This window comes from Eleutherodactylus coqui, chromosome 7 (genome assembly GCF_035609145.1).
Source record: "Eleutherodactylus coqui strain aEleCoq1 chromosome 7, aEleCoq1.hap1, whole genome shotgun sequence".
In the NCBI taxonomy this organism is placed as follows: domain Eukaryota; kingdom Metazoa; phylum Chordata; class Amphibia; order Anura; family Eleutherodactylidae; genus Eleutherodactylus; species Eleutherodactylus coqui.
Window position 1 is genome coordinate 9,386,857 of NC_089843.1, and position 15,574 is coordinate 9,402,430.

General features: G+C 47.0%; 1 protein-coding gene across 1 annotated transcript in view; it reads left to right on the forward strand.

Moving 5' to 3' along the window:
- Positions 1-12,289, forward strand: part of ATP6V1B1 (ATPase H+ transporting V1 subunit B1) — a 97,833-nt gene extending 85,544 nt beyond the window's left edge. The window contains exons 6-14 of the mRNA XM_066572858.1: positions 1-85; positions 1,263-1,364; positions 1,458-1,555; positions 2,715-2,838; positions 5,588-5,738; positions 5,857-5,939; positions 7,457-7,561; positions 8,029-8,158; positions 11,711-12,289. The exon at positions 1-85 is cut by the window's left edge and continues 55 nt beyond it. Of these exons, the coding sequence (XP_066428955.1) occupies positions 1-85; positions 1,263-1,364; positions 1,458-1,555; positions 2,715-2,838; positions 5,588-5,738; positions 5,857-5,939; positions 7,457-7,561; positions 8,029-8,158; positions 11,711-11,889 (1,057 nt within the window). The 3' untranslated portion in view covers positions 11,890-12,289. The remainder of the gene's footprint in view (positions 86-1,262; positions 1,365-1,457; positions 1,556-2,714; positions 2,839-5,587; positions 5,739-5,856; positions 5,940-7,456; positions 7,562-8,028; positions 8,159-11,710) is intronic.
- Positions 12,290-15,574: the final 3,285 nt, after the last annotated feature.

The following is a 15,574-nucleotide window of genomic DNA, read 5'->3' on the forward strand; positions in this document are numbered from 1 at the left end:
AATCTCCCCCATTGATGTCATGAACAGCATTGCTCGAGGGCAGAAGATCCCCATCTTCTCAGCTGCTGGTCTACCACACAACGAGGTACGAAAACAGAGAGCAAGGAATAATGAAACCCCAGCATGTGATTGTTCTAGACCAGTGTTTCCCAAATCCCAGTCCTTAAGACTCCGCCCACCCTCGAAAGCATCGCAGTTTGAGGATATCCTATACAGAGGACACCTGTGTCAATGTCTGAGGCACTGATGCTAATTATATCACCTGTACAATACTATGGTAATACTAAGTTTACATCACCTGAAAACTTGACCTGTGTATAGGGGAAGGTGGGGGGTGGGGTGGGGGAGAGAGAGGTCTGGTGTTTGGGAAACACTGTTGTAGACTCACAAATGTCAGAGTGTCGTTGTTCTAGATTCCCAAGTGTCAGTGTATAATTGTTCTAGACTCTCAATTAGCAGTGAGTTATTGCTCTCAATACCAAAATGCCATTATGTCATTGTTCTAGATTTTGCAGAGTCAGTGTGTCATTGTTCTAGATTATCAGGTGATCACGGACCATTTGTTCTAGATTCATAAGTTACAATATATCATTGTCCTAGATTCCCAAATGTCAGTCCCGTTGGTCTAGAGTCTCAAGTGTCGGTGTCATTGTTCCTAATTCCACTGTCATCGTAACATTGTTTTAGATTCTGAAGTCAGTAGATCTTGTTCTAGACTCCGAAATGTAAGAGTGTCATTTTTCTAGATTTTCAAGTGTTCATGTATTCTTCTTCTAGGTCCTCAAGTGTCAGTGTGTTGTAGTTTTAGATTCCCAAGCATATGCCCTCCTATCAAGCAATCGTCCACCTATCTTTACATATAAACACTACCGAGCGACAGACCCGAACAAGGGAAATGCCCAGATGCCCCATCCATTTCTAACGATACTCATTAGGCTTAAACACTCATCTTTAATAGAAAAAAATCATTGCTCACTTTTAACCGTTCGAACGAATTTTGAGTGATAATCGTTGCGTGTAAAAGGGCCTTTAGTGTGTCATTGTTCTAGATTCTTAAGTGTCATTGTTCTAGATTCTCAAGTGTTAGTGTCTCCTTGTTCTTGGGATCTCATCACATGGCATCCCAAGTGTGGCTGCTTAATTTGCTTAACAAACAATATGCAATGAAATGTTGGGTAGAGATAGAGAACCCACAAACAGCACAGATGAGACGCTCTTATTATTGGGGTTCCCACTTGTGTTTTTGGTCCTTTCCCCCTTAGATTGCAGCACAGATCTGCAGACAGGCTGGGCTGGTGAAGAAGTCCAAGGACGTGATGGATTACCATGATGACAATTTTGCCATTGTGTTTGCTGCGATGGGTGTAAGTAATAATCATTATCAGCCAGAGCTCGGGAACGGACTGTCATCTCCACATCTGATTGGATGAACACAACGACATTTATATCCCTGATAGGTAAACATGGAGACGGCCAGGTTCTTCAAGTCCGACTTCGAGGAAAATGGATCCATGGATAATGTGTGTCTGTTCTTGAATTTAGCCAATGATCCAACGTAAGTGCTGAGCGACATAAAGAACCTTCTAGGTTCTAGTGACCTCACGTTACACTCACAATGCCACCGGCAGCGCATCCCATGCAATCAGCCACCCATCTAATTTACATGGGGGCCTCCTGACACCAGAGGACAGTAGAATTAGGCACGTTTCACTTTGCTTTACATCCTCATCTGTCAATGTCATTGAGTCTTTGTTCAAGATTATCAAGTGTCACTTGTCGTTGTTCTTGGTTCTAAAGTCTCATTGGTCTAGATTCTTATTCGTCTATCTCAGTTGTCATTGCTTTAAATTCTCAAGTGTCATTGTGTCATTGTTCTGGTTTTCAAGTGTCAGAGTATGATTGTTTTAGATTGTCCAGTGTCAATGTGCCATAGTTCCATGTACTTAAGTATCCGTGTCATTGTGTTTTTGTTCTAGGTTCTCCTGTGTTACTTGTCATTGTTCTTGGTTCTAAAGTCTTTGTTTGTCTCATTGTTCTAGATTCTAAATTATCCATGTTAGTTGTCATTGTTCTAGATTCTCAAGTGTCATTGTTCTATGCTCTTAAGCATTAATGTACCATGTTCCTAGTTCCCAAGTCTCCGTGTACAGTTGTTCTGGATTCTCAAGTGCCAATGTGTCATAGTTCCATGTTCAAGTATCATTGTTCTTCACTCTCAATTGGCAGTGTCATTGTGTGTTTGTTCTAGCTTCTTACATGCCAGTTGTCATTGTAATTGGTTCTAAAGCCCCATTGTTCTAGATTCTAAGAATTCAGTGCCAGTTGTCATTGTTCTATGTTCTCAAGTGTTAGTGTCATTGTCCTGATTGTCCGTGAAGGATTGTTCTAGAAGGACTACATATGCTGAATTTCCAGATGCCCAGTCCTTTTGTTTTCACATGAAGCTGTTACAAAATGTGTCATCCCCAGTTCCCATTGAGAACACATGCAGGGGTCCTGTAAGTAGGGGGGAAGTCAGGAGGAATAGCTGCCTGCTGAATGAGCATTCGACTAACCACTATCTAGTGTGTGTGGCCTCCTTTAGATCCAGACACTCAGTAGACCGTATGTGATGTGATTGGCTCAGATACACCTGCTCTGCAGCGCCCTCTGTAGTCACATTCTGCATCTGGCACAGATGGATGAATGTGTGATCTGATATTATCGTCCTGCAGCATCGAGAGGATCATCACCCCTCGCCTGGCGCTCACAGAAGCGGAGTACCTCGCCTACCAGTGTGAGAAGCACGTTCTGGTCATCCTTACCGACATGAGCTCCTACGCCGAAGCTCTACGTGAGGTAACGTCCAACATCCCTCATCTTTGCACATACATTGGATGCCAAATCAATTTGCTTGGATGCAACCAGGGGGGAGGGAGGCACAAAATTCACCATGAGACCACCTCCCGGGGCTGGTGCAGACCGCTACTCACTCATCCACACCTGTTATGTTATGTCTATGTATATAAAATATGAGGCATTATGGTAACGACTCATTTCTTAAAATATATGTGGCGCCCGTACCTGAAATATATGACCCCCAACTGTACGTGTGCCCCCCCCCCCTTCCAAAATAAGTGTGTTCTTTTTCCAAAAAAGTACGTGCCCCCTTGAAAAGTATGTGCAGACTACCTGAAAAGTATGCGCCCCTGACAAGTTTGCCCCCCAGAAAATGCCTGCCCTGTAAAGTATGTATTAACTTAGTCGTACCAGAATTTTGGTGTAGGGAAATCACAATTTTGCACAAGTGCCAAAAATAATGACTTTTTGAAGATTTATGCTAGCCCGCCCCCTTTTCTTGTAAGTGGGTGGGATTAGAGGGTTAGAGGGTGTGACTACTTTTGGCCCATGAGATTTGCTATAATTTATGCCAGAAGCTGGTGTAAATTATAGTTGACAACTACGACAGCTTCCAGCTGGGTAGATTTTATATTTAGAGCACGGAGAGCCTGAAACATGCGGCAAATGTATGAGGAGACCTGGGCTTCCTAATGCTTAGATTGGCGTATAAAAGTCCACTCTAAGTAAATCTGTCTAAGTGTGGATGATGAGCGTCCAGGAAAGCTATAAAGACATCACTTAAGGGGTGTCACATGGATATTGTCCTTCACTATTCCAGAGGACTAGAGATGAGCGAGCATGCTCAGATAAAGCAGTTACTCGAGCAAGCATCGTTCTTCTCGAGTAACTGCTTACTAGTCCGAGCATGCTTGGGGTGGGGGCGGCGGGGGTGAGCGGCGGGCGGTGTGGGGTAGCGCGGGGAGAGAGAGATCTCTTTCTCTCTAACTCTACCCCCTGCCACCCCCCCAAGCATGCTTGGACCAGTGAGCAGTTACTCGAGAAGAGCGATGCTCGCTCGAGTAACTGCTTTATCTGAGTGTGCTCGCTCATCTCTACAGAAGACATTAGGGACTGAACGGCAGCTGGGGGAGTCCTCCCATTCACCCCTTAGAGATTTATGTCTGAAGCCTTCATTGAAATTAATTAGGTTCTGCTACAGTCTGGGGCGCCCCTACCATGAGGTCACCTGAGACTGCAGGACTTCAGAGGGGTAGTGGGTTGCCACCGGGCTGGTAATTATTTTTTACCAGCCTGTACACAGCGCAGACCCCAGGGAGAGAGGTAAGGGGTCACAGACTCAGCAGCAGTGGCCATCAGTGGATCGGAGCTGCAGACTAGGTGCATGAAATATTTGTTGGGTTGCTGTTTGGATGGAAGCCAATAGGAGGGACACTTGTATTACTGGGACAATTATGGGGGACAATTTTACTACTGGGGCCACTACGGGGCACTAGTGTTACTGAGGCCACTATGGAGGTCACTATGGAGGTTACTACTGGGGCCACTATGGGAGAAACTATTATTGCTGTGGCCACAATTGGACATACTATTACTACTGGGACTACAGGTCGCTATTACTACTAGGACCACTATGGAGGACACAATTAATGCTTGGGCCACTGTGGATGTGCTATTACTATTGGGGGTCACAATTACTACTGGGGCTACTATGGAAGATACTATAATTACTGGGGCCACTGTGGGGGGTCACTATTACTAATGGAGCCACTATGGGGGCTCACAATTACTACTTGGGTCACTATGGGGGTCACACTTACTCCTAGGGATACCTTAGGGGTTACAATTACTACTGGCACTACTAAGGATGACATATTTACTACTGGAGCCACTATAATGGTCATTATTACTAGTGGCACCACTATAGGGGTCTCTATTATTACTGGGGCCACTATAGGGAATACTATTATTACTAGGACCACTACTGGGGATGCTATTATTACTGGGGTCACTTTGCAAGACACTATTACTACTGGAACCACTATGAGTGTCACAATTACTACTTGGGCCACTATGGGGAATACTATTAACACTGGGGCCACTGTGGGGTCACAATTACTACTGGGTCCCTAATGAAGTCACTATTACTACTGGGACCACAAACAGGGTCACTAAAGCCACTAGGGCCAGTAAGTGAGTCACTATTACCAATGGGGCCACTAACAGGGGCGCTGTTGCTACTGGGCCTATTATGGCGGTCACTATTACTACTGAGGCCACTGACGAGGTCACAATAACTACTGGGGCCACTAATGGGGTCAAGATTACTACTGGGGCCACTAACAAGGTCGCTATAACTACTGGTACCATTAAGGTGGTTACTGTTACTATTGGGGCCACCTCTGGAGTCACTTCAGACAAAGTCTGAACACAAGTCTTATTGCACCAAGTACATGTTGGTTATCATGTGTATTGGCGCTTTCAATGCCTGCATAAAGAGTGTTTTCAACCCAGGGCAGGGGGGCACCATTTCAGACTTCACCTTAGGCAGCATAAAAGCTTGGGGCACCCATGGCTATAGTAGAAGGTTTGGATGCTCGCTCCGTCCATTGGACAAGCTCCTCACCTACAGTGACATCACCATCAGGTAAAGTCACGACATTACTCCCAGATTGAACTAATGTCATGACCTTATCTGATGGTGATGTCACGGTTTACTCAGCTATTTGTAACTGTTTTTCACCCTTAGGTCTCCGCAGCTCGTGAGGAAGTACCAGGCCGACGAGGCTTCCCTGGATATATGTACACTGACCTGGCCACTATCTACGAGCGAGCCGGCCGAGTGGAGGGCAGGGCTGGGTCTATTACTCAGATACCTATTCTAACAATGCCCAATGATGGTGGGTACTCTGGATCGGACAAGGTTCCCAGGCTCAATTTCATGTTATATCCGCCTTCCTGGCCGGCCCTGGTGGGTCCATTGAGTCTGATGACCTAATTTCTCCTTCCATCTTCCAGATATCACTCACCCGATCCCGGACTTAACTGGCTTTATTACAGAAGGACAGATCTATGTTGACAGACAGCTGCACAACAGACAGGTTAGTGACTTCTCTACTTCATTTCCACCTTCAGTTCTTGTCCCTTATGTACCACCATAAACAGGTGCAGACAGTCACCTCCTCTCTGAATGTACATGCAGGTGTAGCAGAGCGGAACTCCTTTTTCTATATAAAGTGGTGAAGTTCAAAGAGCAGATAATAGATTTGGGTTTACCTGTGGTCCTATAAAAAAAAAATCAAACCCTCGGTAATATTGCCCCCTTTGTACCCCCATTAATTCATAGTAACCCATTAGGTAATAGTGCCTCCTTCATCACTGTTTTGTTCCTTATTAGTTCATAGTGCCCCCTTTTGCACTCATTATTTCATAGTGCCCTTTTGTGCCCTGTTAGGTAAATGGGTCACTGTTACCTATTAGTTCACTCTTTATATACCTGTTAGTTAACTGTGCCCCTTATACCCTCTTGCGTCAAGTGCCCAATTTGTGTCCCATTATTAGTAGTGCTCACTTTACTTGATAGTTCACTCTATGTGCCCCTATTAGTCAATAGTGCTCCCTTTTATCCTTTTTAGTTAATAGTGCCTCCTTTACGCCCCATTATGCAATAGTGCACCCTTTATCCCTTTAATATTTTACTCTTTTGTGCCCCATTGGTTATTAGTGCCCCCTTTGTAAACCCCTTAGTTCATAGTTCCCCTTTGTCCTCATTAGTTAATAGTGCCCCTTTGTGTTTCCATTAGGTAACAGTGACCCCTTTACTTACGTTTACTCTTTGTGCCCCATTAGGTAATAGTGTCCCTTTACTTAATAGTTCACTTTTTGTTCCTCCATTAGTTAATTACGCTGCCTATGCGCCCCTATCAGTTAATAGTGCCCTTTTGTGTCTCATTAGGTTATAGTGAGCTCTTTACTTTATAATTTACTCTTTGTGCCCCCATTACTTAACTGTGCCCCCTTTTACTCTCATTAGTTAAAAGTGCCACCTTTGTGCCCCCTTTATTTAATAGGTAACTCTTTGTACCTAAAATAGTTGTTGTGACCACTTTGTGTATTTATTAGCCAATAGTGCTGCCTTTTTGCCCCCTTTACCTAATAGTTCACTCTTTGTGTCCCCATTAATTAATAGTGCTACCTCTGTGCCCCACAAGATACTTTCTATTCATACTGTTACTTGCATCGCTTCACTTCTTCTATTTGTCCTGCAGCATCTTCAGGTACACAAGAAATCCTCCTCTTTTGCAGCTCCACCAACTCTTCCTGTTTTGAAATGCTGTAGTGAAGGAGACAGAGCCAGGGAGGAGGAAGATTCATGGTGTATATTAATCTAAATGTGCTGGTGCGCAGCTGTTGGGTGATTTGGGTGGCCATGCATCCACTCCAGGGAGCCTCGAGCCCCGGATGGCAGTCTGGCTTTGGGTTCATGTACTAAAACTGCAGTAACATCCAATGTAGCAACATGTAAATCTCCTTCTTTCTCTTCATCCTTTGTTCTGGTTTGCATTTGATTTTTGCCTTATTTTACCATGTAGTCATCAAGGTGATAAATGCTTTTCAGATCTACCCTCCAATTAACGTGCTTCCATCTCTGTCCCGTCTCATGAAGTCTGCTATTGGGGAAGGAATGACTAGGAAGGACCATGGAGATGTATCCAACCAGCTGGTGAGTGCACTGTGTGGAAAGATGGTGAACCTGAGAAGAGGAGTCATACCCAAGAACTGCAGAACCTAGCTAGACATATGTGCACTCTGGGAGTTAGCAAGAGAATCCAGCTCCCACCACTACATGAGCAGCAGGTCATCGTGGTCAGCGGTACAGCCTGCATCTGGTTTCTCCAGATAATAGAATTAGCATTTCCCATCTGGTGGTCTTTGGTCTTGCCCATGTCCAATCATGGATGGTTAGTCATACATCCAATACCAGCATCAGATTCTAGGTACTCATTAGAGCACCTCTCTGAAAAGACCGTCCGTAACCTGGACCGGATTTGCTGTGACTGATATTGGCAGTCTTTGTTGAGATGACCCTATGGACCCATCTGAGTAATTCTTCTTAATGTCAGGTCATTGGGAAGTCCACTGTAGACCTGGGAAGGACTTTCCCATTAATCCCTGTCTTTGGTCCCCCAGTACGCCTGTTATGCCATTGGGAAGGACGTGCAGGCAATGAAGGCCGTGGTAGGCGAGGAAGCGCTGTCATCGGATGACCTCTTGTATCTGGAGTTCCTGCAGAAGTTTGAGAAGCAGTTTATTGCTCAGGGTACGTAAGGAGATAATAGAGCGTCTGACTATATCAACACCAAATATCAAGGGATGCCACGAGGCAGGACCGCTGTAACCACAGAGCAGATGGGGCACATAGGTAGCCGCATCAAGATGCCTCATTACAGGAGAATTAGCATGGCAGTCAGTAAATAAGGGGTGGCACAGAGGGGGCTTATTAATGTGGGGGGACTTCTTATAGTGGAGGGATAGAGGGGCTTATTACTGTGCTATGGGGGGCACAGAGGGAACTTACTACGGTGGGGACATAGAGGGGATTATTACTGTGGGAGCAGAGAGGGAAGCATTACTATGGGGGGCACTGATGGGATTAATACTGTGTAAGCAGAGAGGGGAGTATTACTATGGGGGCCACAGAGAGAACTGACTATGGTGGGACCATAGAGGGGATTATTACTAAGGGGGGCACAGAGGGGATTATTACTGTGGGAGCAGAGAGGGAAGCATTACTATGGGGGGCACAGAGGGGATTATTACTGTGGGGAGCACAGAGGGGATTATTACTGTGGGAGCAGAGAGGGGAGCATTACTATCGGGGGCACAGAGGGGATTATTACTGTGGGGGGCACAGAGGGGATTATTACTGTGGGAGCAGAGAGGAAAGCATTACTATCGGGGGCACAGATGAGATTAATACTATGTAAGCAGAGAGGGGAGTATTACTATGGGGGCCACAGAGAGAACTTACTATGGTGGGACCATAGAGGGGAGCATTACTATGGGGGGGCACAGAGGGGATTATTACTGTGGGAGCAGAGAGGGGAGCATTACTATGGGGGGGCACAGAGGGGATTATTGCTGTGAGAGCTGAGAGGGGAGCATTACTATGGGTGGCACAGAGGGGATTATTACTATGGGGGGCACAGAGGGGATTATTACTGTGGGAGCAGAGAGGGGAGCATTACTATGGGGGGCATAGAGGCGATTATTACTATGGGGGGGCACAGAGGGGATAATTACTGTGGGAGCAGAGAGGGGAGCATTACTATGGGGGGCATAGAGGCGATTATTACTATGGGGGGGCACAGAGGGGATAATTACTGTGGGAGCAGAGAGGGGAGCATTACTATGGGGGGCATAGAGGCGATTATTACTGTGGGGGGCACAGAGGGAATTATTACTGCCGGGGAAGAGAGTGGATTTTCACTGTGGGAGCACAGAGGGGTCTTATTGCAGTGGGGGCACAGAGGGACTTATTATTATGCTGGCACAGAGGGGGCTTAATACTGTGAGGGCGCAGAGGGGATGCATTATAGTGGGGTAACAGAGAGGACTTATTTTATTGCGGTAGCAGAAGGATTCATGACTGCAGGCAACGGGTTCGGGGCTTTCCCAGTTTTACAGGTCCATGTTAGCCTGACGGACAGATGTTGGGCGCAGGAGTCGCCATTGCTAAACAAACAATGCTTTATTAACTGTAAAACAGGAGAGCGGTAACTTGTGACCTGGTGGTCCAGAGTATCTCAGTCTGTCGATAAAGTCTGCATGAACGGTTGTTAACCAGAGTCCTGGCCCGGTGGATGGGGTCAGCTATAATTTTATCATTGAACAGCCTTTAGGTCGGCTAGGATACCTGTAACAGCCCAAACCAGTAGAGGCTCCCCTCATCCTCTGTCCACGAGGCTCCCCTCATCCTCTGTCCACGAGGCTCCCCTCATCCTCTGTCCACGAGGCTCCCCTCATCCTCTGCCCACGAGGCTCCCCTCATCCTCTGCCCACGAGGCTCCCCTCATCCTCTGCCCACGAGGCTCCCCTCATCCTCTATCCACGAGGCTCCCCTCATCCTCTGTCCACAGCTTAGCTGCTCTCTGAACACTCGGCAGCTTTTCAATGGCTGCATCTCCTTCTCCTGGAAGGAACCGTCCATCGGACTGTAAGGCCCCCTGTCCACGGCTGAGGCGGAATGTCGCTAGCGATATTCCACCATAGGGGAGGAGGAGGGAGAGCTGACAGGTCTCTGAGAACAGCCTATCTAATAGATAGGCATACTGCAGAGAATAGCGGCAATCGCAGCATGCCGCGATTTAAATCCCGTGGACGTGGCACTTTTTATGGTTAGCCTATGGAAAGCTTTACAGAGTGTGATAAATCGCCCATGGATCTTCGCCCGTGGACAGGCAACCTAAGTGTGACACCCCAGTACACCAGGAGAGACTCCTGCCTCAACCTCCGTCCTGCACCAAGCACCTCTCCTAACTACTTCCTGTCTCTTCTTCCTGCTTGGCTATGTTCCTCCGTTTCTGCCCTTCTTAAAGAGACAGTAACATTACAAGGAAAACAAGCTCATGCTGTCATCAAACAGCAATAAACCATACACCCTTACACACAGAGGGGGCTTATTATAGTGGGGGCACAAAGGGGCTATTACTGTGGAGGAACACAGGACGTATTATAGTGGGGGCTTTTTACTGTGGGGTAACAAGTCGGGGCTTATTACAGTGGGATAATAGAAGGGGCTTATTGCTGTGGGGGCACAGAGGGGGCTTATTATAGTGGGGTAACAGAGAGACCTATTACTGTGGGGGCACAGAGAGGCCTATTACTGTGGGGGGCACAGAGAGGCCTATTACTGTGGGGGGCACAGAGAGGCTTATTACTCTGTAAGAACAGAAGAACTTATTACTGTAGGGGTAGAAAGGGGACAAAGGGAGCTTATATTACTGCGAGGGAACAGAGAAGCTTGTTACTGTGGGGGCACAGAGTAGTGATTATGGTGCTACCCAGCGACCTATAGTGGGGTAACAAAGGGAATTATCACTATGGGGGGCACAGAAGGAGCTTATTATGGTGAGGTAACAGGGGGCTTATTGCTGTGTCGGGACAGAGGGACTTATTATTGTGGGTGCCCAGAGGGGGCTTATTTCTGGGAGTGATACAGAGGGGCTTATTACTATGGGGGGCACAGAGCGGGATTACTATAGTGGGGTAACACAGGGACTTATTATTGTGAGAACACAGAGGGGCTTATTACTCTACAAGAACAGAAGAACATATTACTGTGGGGGCACAAAGGGGGCTTATATCACTATGAGGGAACTGAAAATACTTATTGCTGTGGGGGCACAGAGGGGGCTTGTGTTGGGCCGACCAAAGTGTTACCAATCAGCAGTAGAGATGAGCGAGCGTACTCGGAAAAGCACTACTCGCTCGAGTAATTTGCTTTATCCGAGTATCGCTGTGCTCGTCCCTGAAGATTCGGGTGCCGGCACGGAGCGGGGAGCTGCAGGGGAGAGCGGGGAGGAACGGAGGTAAGATCTTTCTCTCCCTCTCTCCCGCCCGCTCTCCCCTGCTCCCCGCTGCGACTCACCTGTCAGCCGCAGCGGCACCCGAATCTTCAGGGACGAGCACAGCGATACTCGGATAAAGCAAATTACTCGAGCGAGTAGTGCTTATCCCAGTACGCTCGCTCATCTCTAATCAGCAGTGTACGCAGCTCCCTGTCAGTCCCCACCTAGGACTTCTTTAATGCTTTCAGCAGATCCCGTGAGTTTTAACCCTTTCTCCTTCTATCTCCTGGTACCTTCTCTAGGAGCCTATGACAACCGCACCATATTTGAGTCCTTGGACATTGGATGGCAGCTGCTACGGATCTTCCCTAAGGAACTACTGAAACGTATCCCAGAGTCCATGCTGGCAGAGTTCTATCCTAGAGAATCCAGGCCGCAAGTGGAGGGCGCTACTGCTCATCAGAAACAAACGTCAAAATGAGCGACCCTCCAATCCTTGAACACCCAGTTTATGAGCCCCTCCTAGACGGCACGCGCATCTACTCTACTGATTAGCCCACTTTTCCTTCCTGCTTCCTTGGATAAAGCTGGACAACAATGATTATACAAACACGGTTGCCCACTTCCAGAAATAGTGCCACCCCTGCCCGCAGGTTATGGGTGGTATTGCAGCTTATTCCTTTTCACTTCAATAGAGCCAAACTGCAATCGCACATAGAACCTTTTCTAACCCCTTTAATTAGCCAGCAATGTATTTTGGGTACGAGGGCCGGAGCAGCGCCTCGGCGCCTCAGCCGTTGTGGACTTACTGGATGGGATGGCTGCAGATTATTTATTTTGAATGTTGATCCACAAAACTGTAATAAATGGATGAAAATGCAGTTTTTTCTTGTGGTGTGATCTCTTCCTGTCAATGATCTCAGCGCCCCTCGAGGGCCGAGGATACAAGCCTGGATGTGTTCTGCCTCTTCTCACATCCACATCTTGCCAGACAGAAGTCGTGTTCGGCCGGACGGTACTGAAACCAGACGGCCGGGGAATTACATTCAAGCCTTTAAAGAAACCTTTTAGCGTTTATTGACAATAGCCAGCTGGCGACTTCACACATTCTTAGAAGAAGCCATGAAAGCGTCGCCGCCTCATTTTCTAGCACAGATCAGGATGGTCAGACCATAGCCAGGACAGTAAGAATAGAGGATCCGTCCCATCCGCAGACATCTTCATTCAACGCACTACAAAAAGGAGAAATGTGAAATGGCGCCCCCCCTGCGCAAAAAAACTCATTTTACAGGCAATGAAAGAATTAATACACAAGATACCCAACACATAGTTGGACTATTGAGACTTGTCTGAAGTGACAGAGCAATACTGACCCCAATAGTAATAGTGACACGCCTAGTAGCCCCAGTCGTAACAGTGACCCCATAGTGGCCTCAGTAGTAATAGTGGCTGCCACAGTGGTCTCTGTAGTAATAGTGTGTGACACTCATAGTGCCCCTAGTAGTGATACTGTCCCACATAGTAGCCCCACCAGTAATGGTGGCCCCCCTATAGTGGACCAAGTAGTAATAGTGACCCCACACAGTGTAACGTGACTAGGCATGTAAGCATGTTGCATGGCTTATGCGACACCCTACACCCCGATGATGATGATGATGATGACGACACACATTGATGGTCTCTTACCCATCCAAACACTACTGTTCACTGATGAAAGGAAAGAACCCCAAAACAGCCATCTGTACGTGAGTGCTCTGGTTTGGCTTACATCTCTCGTCATATTGCAAGGCCTATTAAAAGGGTGTATATTGGCTCATACAGTAGCTACCTTCAAATAGGTGGCACTACTGAAGCTTATTATACTCATTTGCATAGCCTTTTCCCAGGGAGCATTGCGTGGCATTTAAGATTCTGTAAACCTGCGTGGTACTCTCCACAAGGAGAAAGAGTATCCATGCTGTATAACTGAGTATATAGCGATAATCCTCCTATGTGAAGGTAGTTTCCCTATGAGCCAATATCCAATCTTGTAACATGTAAGCCAAACCAGAATATCCATGTTGGGGGGTTCTTGTCCCTCATAAGTGTGGGGTAGGATTATGGTGGGTTAGCTGAGAGTGCAGGGGGAGTAATGTTCCTCCTTGTGGAGAGCACATAAGGGTGTAGGGAGACATATAGTCCATGTGATGCACCCTGGGAAATAGTTATGCAAATGAGTGATGGAACAATTCTTACAACACCACCTATTGGAATAGTAATTACTCTATGAGTCAATATTTTACCTTTTTACAGGTATTGCAACATAACTAGGGATGTTACATGGCTTATAAGACTCCCTACATCCATGTAGTGCTCTCCACAAGCAGAAGCATTACCTCCAAAGTCACACTGATGGCTTCTCACCCAGTCAACCAGAACCCTACTGTACACGGATGGGGAGCAAGAACCTGAAACAGCTGTCTGTACATTCATGCTTGGCTTACATTCCTGGTTATATTGACTCATATAGCAATTACCTTCCAATAGTTGGCGCTGTGGACAATTATCCTACTCATTTGTAAAGCTGTATCCCAGGGAGCATTGCAAGGCCTAGAAGACACCCGCATGGTGCTCTCCCCAAGCAGAAACATTATCCACACCAGACTGGACCTCTACATGTAAGAAGATCATTTTTTATATCTACCTTGGACCTCTACATGTATGACACAGGAGATTAATGGCAATCATGCCTGAACAATTTATTTAAAATGTAGGATTGCAGAACTTGTACGAAGTGTTATCCTTTCGTGGTCATGTGTGGTGATCTACAGCTTTGTTTTGGTGGCACCCAGCATTTTAGTGTCATTCTTTGTAATCTAGTGGCTTTGCATGGTGATCCAGTGCTTTCCTGATTACCCCTGGAGATTCAATGATTCAGCATTTTAGTGGCCAAGAAACATGGTGTTAGGGCCCTCCTTTGTTTCAAGAGATAGGGGTCTTACCTCGGCTTGCCTCTTGCCCAAGACCCTAGTGCGTGCCGCCAATGGCATGAGTTCTGGTGCTCAAACTCATATCTCTGCTGGGCCGTAGGTCTGATAGTGAGCACGGTTACAGCTCACAGTAAAGCTGACAGCGGCTCGTGCCCAACATGACTTCAAACAGTTTATTGTGAAACAGTAGGAACCAACAAGAATGGGAGGTATGGCACTTTAACCGCTTAGGGTCGCAGGACATACAGTTACGTCCTGAGGGTTCAGGGTTTGTATGGAGCGGGATTGGAAGCCAACCCCTCTCCATACTATGTGGGTACAGGTTGTCTTTGACATCAGAGCACTTGCAGTCCGTTACTTCGGCCCGGTTGTGGCATCAGTCCTCAGGACAACAATGCAGCAATCCACCTCAGCAGGGTCACCGTGCTCCAATCAGGATGCAGGGAGACGGTCCCAATTAGTACGCTGCAAATGATTCATTAACCGTAATCAGGGCCACAGTCTATTGTGCATCCGATCAGAGCGGAGGCCGTTACACCTGAACTAAACTCAGCAAGTGTTTAACAAACGTGCCTAGAGGATTACGGCTTGGCAGGGATTCGGTCACCCTTTTCTTGGTTACTGTCTCTGTTCTATAGGAAAGTGCGCTGTAACGAGGGCCGCGGTGTCCTCAATGTTGCATTGGGCACAATCATCAAGCGCCGGTCCCAAACAATAACATAAACAGGCCTCTGGGCTCAAAGCAATGGAGCTCGCATCCCGGTGGCAGCAGGGGGTATGTGGGTAGTCTCAGACGTCTGAGGCATACAGCTGACGTCTCGGCACTGCCAAGGACATCCGGCATCTGAACAGGAAGTCCTCTAAAGGCACCTCTGATTTGGCCATACCAGTGGGCCTGATTCAGCGCCCAGCAGGTAGCCAAGTACACCCCACCAGGAGCCGATACACCTCTTTATTGTCCTGAGTCCTCCAGGCATGGCACACTCCATGTGATTCCCCACAGCCAATAAGAAGCAGATTATGTTACTCTATTAGAATAATAATAAAAATGACAATAACACTTTATCCTCACTGGAAGGCGCCCAAAATGCACACATTAAAGGGGTTGTCCCGCGAAACAAAGTTGGGGTATACACTTCTGTATGGCCATATTAATGCACTTTGTAATATTCTTGTGCATTAATTATGAGCCATACA